The sequence below is a fragment of the Cynoglossus semilaevis genome, chromosome 2, assembly GCF_000523025.1.
Source record: "Cynoglossus semilaevis isolate Cse_v1.0 chromosome 2, Cse_v1.0, whole genome shotgun sequence".
NCBI classification, from domain to species: domain Eukaryota; kingdom Metazoa; phylum Chordata; class Actinopteri; order Pleuronectiformes; family Cynoglossidae; genus Cynoglossus; species Cynoglossus semilaevis.
Genome location: NC_024308.1, coordinates 8973710 through 8977479, shown reverse-complemented (window position 1 = coordinate 8977479; position 3770 = coordinate 8973710). Strand labels below are relative to the sequence as shown.

At 39.4% G+C, this 3770-nt stretch overlaps 2 protein-coding genes and 1 long non-coding RNA gene across 4 annotated transcripts in view; 1 reads left to right on the top strand and 2 right to left on the bottom strand.

The window, feature by feature from the left end:
* Positions 1-934, bottom strand: part of eps15 (epidermal growth factor receptor pathway substrate 15) — a 17633-nt gene extending 16699 nt beyond the window's left edge. For both annotated transcript variants that reach the window (XR_001759793.2, XM_008335617.2), the window contains exon 1: positions 818-934. Coding sequence is in view for 1 of the 2 variants with exons in the window: in XM_008335617.2 (XP_008333839.1) it covers positions 818-844 (27 nt within the window). In the remaining variant the exon portion in view is untranslated. The remainder of the gene's footprint in view (positions 1-817) is intronic.
* Positions 935-953: 19 nt separating this feature from the next.
* LOC103397652 (dynein regulatory complex subunit 4-like) overlaps positions 954-3770 on the top strand; it is a 4363-nt gene continuing 1546 nt past the window's right edge. Inside the window, exons 1-8 of the mRNA XM_025065067.1 lie at positions 954-1372; positions 1486-1581; positions 1937-2134; positions 2568-2765; positions 2846-2900; positions 2977-3179; positions 3303-3449; positions 3605-3708. Of these exons, the coding sequence (XP_024920835.1) occupies positions 1370-1372; positions 1486-1581; positions 1937-2134; positions 2568-2765; positions 2846-2900; positions 2977-3179; positions 3303-3449; positions 3605-3708 (1004 nt within the window). The 5' untranslated portion in view covers positions 954-1369. The remainder of the gene's footprint in view (positions 1373-1485; positions 1582-1936; positions 2135-2567; positions 2766-2845; positions 2901-2976; positions 3180-3302; positions 3450-3604; positions 3709-3770) is intronic.
* Positions 3360-3770, bottom strand: part of LOC112488511 (uncharacterized) — a 3945-nt gene continuing 3534 nt past the window's right edge. The window contains exon 3 of the long non-coding RNA XR_003052636.1: positions 3360-3414. This is a non-coding gene — a long non-coding RNA (uncharacterized LOC112488511). The remainder of the gene's footprint in view (positions 3415-3770) is intronic.

Sequence of the window (3770 nt, the reverse complement as noted above, 5' to 3'; positions counted from 1 at the left end):
TACAGTGCATTTGTTCTGTATGTGTGTTTCATCATGACGATAGACTCTGGTTTGTTGGTGACAGCAGAGACTGCTCCTTAGATTCACTTCCTCTTTTTTGACTGAAAAAAATGTTTAAGACTTCATTTCAAATCTATTGAGATCGAAATAAAACAAAATGTACGACTGACAGATAACACATTGTCCATAATGTCTCGTTGTATTATAACTCTAGTCTTTCACAGCTAGGTTGTTCGATTCAACCCTATAGTGAACAGAGAGCAACAAGCTCCTAGACAACACTCCTAATACAGGCCACAATGTTACTGACAACTTGTTGAACTGTTTAGAGCAGAAAACATTACAAAACAAACATTGTTAGCGACGAAGACACAGACAGGAACATGACAGCAAAAGCACCACAGCCACACTGAGTGTCTAGTATTAAGCTCTGCCACAGCAAACACCAGTAGAGGCTAAAGCAGTATTAAGCAACACAGGGCGGTAGCCTTGACACTACGGAGCTGTAACAAACACCAAAATATTTCACTCAAGTTTGTTAAAGCGGCTCTAAATCTGACTAACACTGCAAAATAATTAGCTGTGAGCTAACAGGCTAGCTAGCTACGCCCTTACGCAGTCCACACAGAGATTAAGCAGAAACTTTTCCCAGTCACAGCGGGACTCAACTTCTCCAACACAGCGGCAAGAATTGACACAAGTCAGCTGTTTCTGCCTGCGCAGTTTCGCTAACACTTCTGAACAATCTAAGAGCAGCGGTCGATAGAACCGAGGAGACGTTTGCATTGGTAAAATTGAAGTTGTAAGACAGTGTTACCTGAGTAAGAGACAGAGTGGCAGCCATAGTGTTTCTGTTTCCCACTGCTTTCACGCTGCACTGCTGCCAGAAACAGACAGAGGCCGCTGCAAAACACGGCACTGGATTTTCGCCGAGGACGGTGACCAACGAGGAGGTGAACACTGTGTGGGTAGCGCTCTCTAGTAGGTCGAGTGGGTAGTGAAGGTTGACCTCAGAGATACACAACGTCCTTTGTCTACAACGATTATGAATATATTTGCTGTACTGACACGCCTTTCTACGTTCACCTCGGAAAAGCTAGGTTTATTTAACAGGTGTACTGTATACAACCCATTGAAGACCACCTGTATTCAATATTTTTTATATTGTCGAATATTTTAAATTGAGCAACATTGTTAAATTTAATCTTTTATACATTTTCGACATTTAAAACTTAAAAGGGCAGACTATGGTGGAAAGTAAAAAAAAAACTTTAACACGCTAGAGAATCAAGTTATTCTGACGTTGATTTACGGTTGCCATGGCAGCCAGAGCCAACAAACGTTGCCGAGGTCCGCGGTTTGGACAAACATGGTGAGTGCGACGAGAAAAACGCTGAAATGACAGTAGTGTCAACTGTTTTTAATTTGTCTTATTTTAGGTGAAAAAGAAAATACTTTTCTGTGGTTCTCATATTTTGTTTGCAGCCTCCCAAGCGCAAAGACTCGAGTAAAAAGACAGCTAAGGTCAAGACTCCCACTCTGATAGACGGACTGACCAAAGATGAGCTGTCCAAAGATCAGGTCTGACCCGTTTGTGAGTGTGGGTGTTGTATTAATTGTTCAGAACTATTTCTGCATTCTTTCTGCATTCTCTAATGGGAACCATAACCTGCTCCTGAGGTCTAAATCTTGACCGTTGTTAATTTTAGGATTTCCTCCAAATAGTTATGAATACAAATGTTTTTTGAAGAGACAGCTATTAACAATTCTACGGAAGGTAACAATTTCCTGAACTTGCATGTTAAAACTAAATAAATTGTTATGGTTTACCTGAAAGAAAGGATATGTTTTTGGTATAGAATCCTGTAAGGCTGTGAATATTTGTTGGTTCATTTTGACTCTAGCTAAGACTAAAATTAATTTCCATTTATTTCAGCTTAAGGAACACATCACACGTCTCAGAGAGGAGCTGGATAGAGAGAGAGAAGAACGGAACTACTTTCAGCTGGAGAGGGACAGGATACACACCTTTTGGGACTGCACTGAAAGAGAGCTACAGGAAGCCAGAGCTGAGCTGAAAAACATGGAAAAGGCAATAGAAGAGGATGAGTGGCGCCATCAAGTGGAGATCAAGGTAAGGATACTAAAAGTGTAGATCTGTGTCTAGATGCTGCATCAATCCTGTTGTGACCTAATCAATTAACTGCTAATTATGAACAGTCATGGCAGAGGCCATAGACTTTGGTACTTTTCTGTATCTATGGAAACCCAAGACCGTGGTCTTAGTAGCAGGTCACATTATTGCCAAAAGAGCATTTTAAAAAGCTTTTCTATAAAGCATTAAAAGTTAAATGGCTTTTTAAACCAACATTCCAATTTTCAGTCTATTTTGTTCATTACAACAACAACAGGTGACAGATATGGACTTTAACAGGACTATAACCAGTTCAATTCTCTCTCACAATCTGTGTGCGGTGTTGTGTATTGGAAACCCAGTATGTTGTTTTACCACCTACAGTGACTTGGAAAAGGTCAACAAAAAAACAAAACTGACTTCTCTGCCGTAGGTGTACAAACAGAAGATGAAGCATCTTTTGTGTGAACACCAGAACAACATCACTGAGTTCAGAGCATTCGACTCACTCTCCACCGAAGAGCGACAGAGAGAGCAGGAAAAACTGGAACGTGATCTTCATAAGGAAATGAAGTCCACCATAACAGACATGCTGGTCAGCAACGAACACCATGTGAAGGAGCTACAGATGGTCTGTACTTCACATTGGTCTGTTTATCTGTTAATCTTGTTGAAGAAAGAAAATAATTCACACAGTGAATTTTTTAACAGAAACACGAGGTGGAAATCTCAGAAACAAGAAACAGATTTGAGAAGCAGCTCAAAGGTAGCTCACTTTTAAATAAACTTAATTCCATTTCTCTCTTCTCTGAAACATAAAGGCAGCCTTTTTTTGTCATCAGACATTCAATCCACTAATGAGGAAAGGTTGGAGTTGCTGTGTAAAGAGCTGGAGGAAAAGAGGAAAAATGAACTCAGTGAGAGAGAAGATCACTGGAACAGACACATCGCTGGTCTGATAGATGAACACAACAGTGCCCTCAAAGCTGTCAACGACTGTGTCAGTGACATTCCACAGGTTCTGGAGAACAGCGATTCACTCAAGGTAAAAACAAACCCATAACTGGTTCATTTGAATCATAGTGGTTATTTATAGAAAGTGTTGATTCTTTTTAGGACAATGTCAGTTATTGTTGATCAAGTTTGTTTAATTCTGTCATTTTTTTAGACACAAATTAAAGACATGAAGATTCAGCTGAAGAAGAAAAAGGACCTCAACCCACTTTTGCAAGACAACAAATACCTTACTGAGTGTCTATCCAAAATAATGATGGAAATTTCTGAAAAAGAGAAAAAAATTGAGAGATTAAAAAAGGTGTTTTTATTCTGCTTCTGCTTCAAACTATTTAAAGTTAGTGTGGCCTGGGTTTGATCTATAGTTGTCACTGGTGTTTTATTTGGTCATTTGCTTGTGATGTTTTACCGTAAAGGCTCAAAGTGACTGTTTGTTTTAATGACTACCATATGCAGATTCAGTCTGATGTTAGTCAAAAGCTCAAGGAGGCACAGCTGAGTGATATGAGAAAGGATCATGATGAACTGAAACAGAAATTCTGTGAGGTAAAACTTCAGATGTTGATTTACTGCATATACATTCGGTTTAATTTAAGACTAAGAATCTCTGCATGGATGAAAG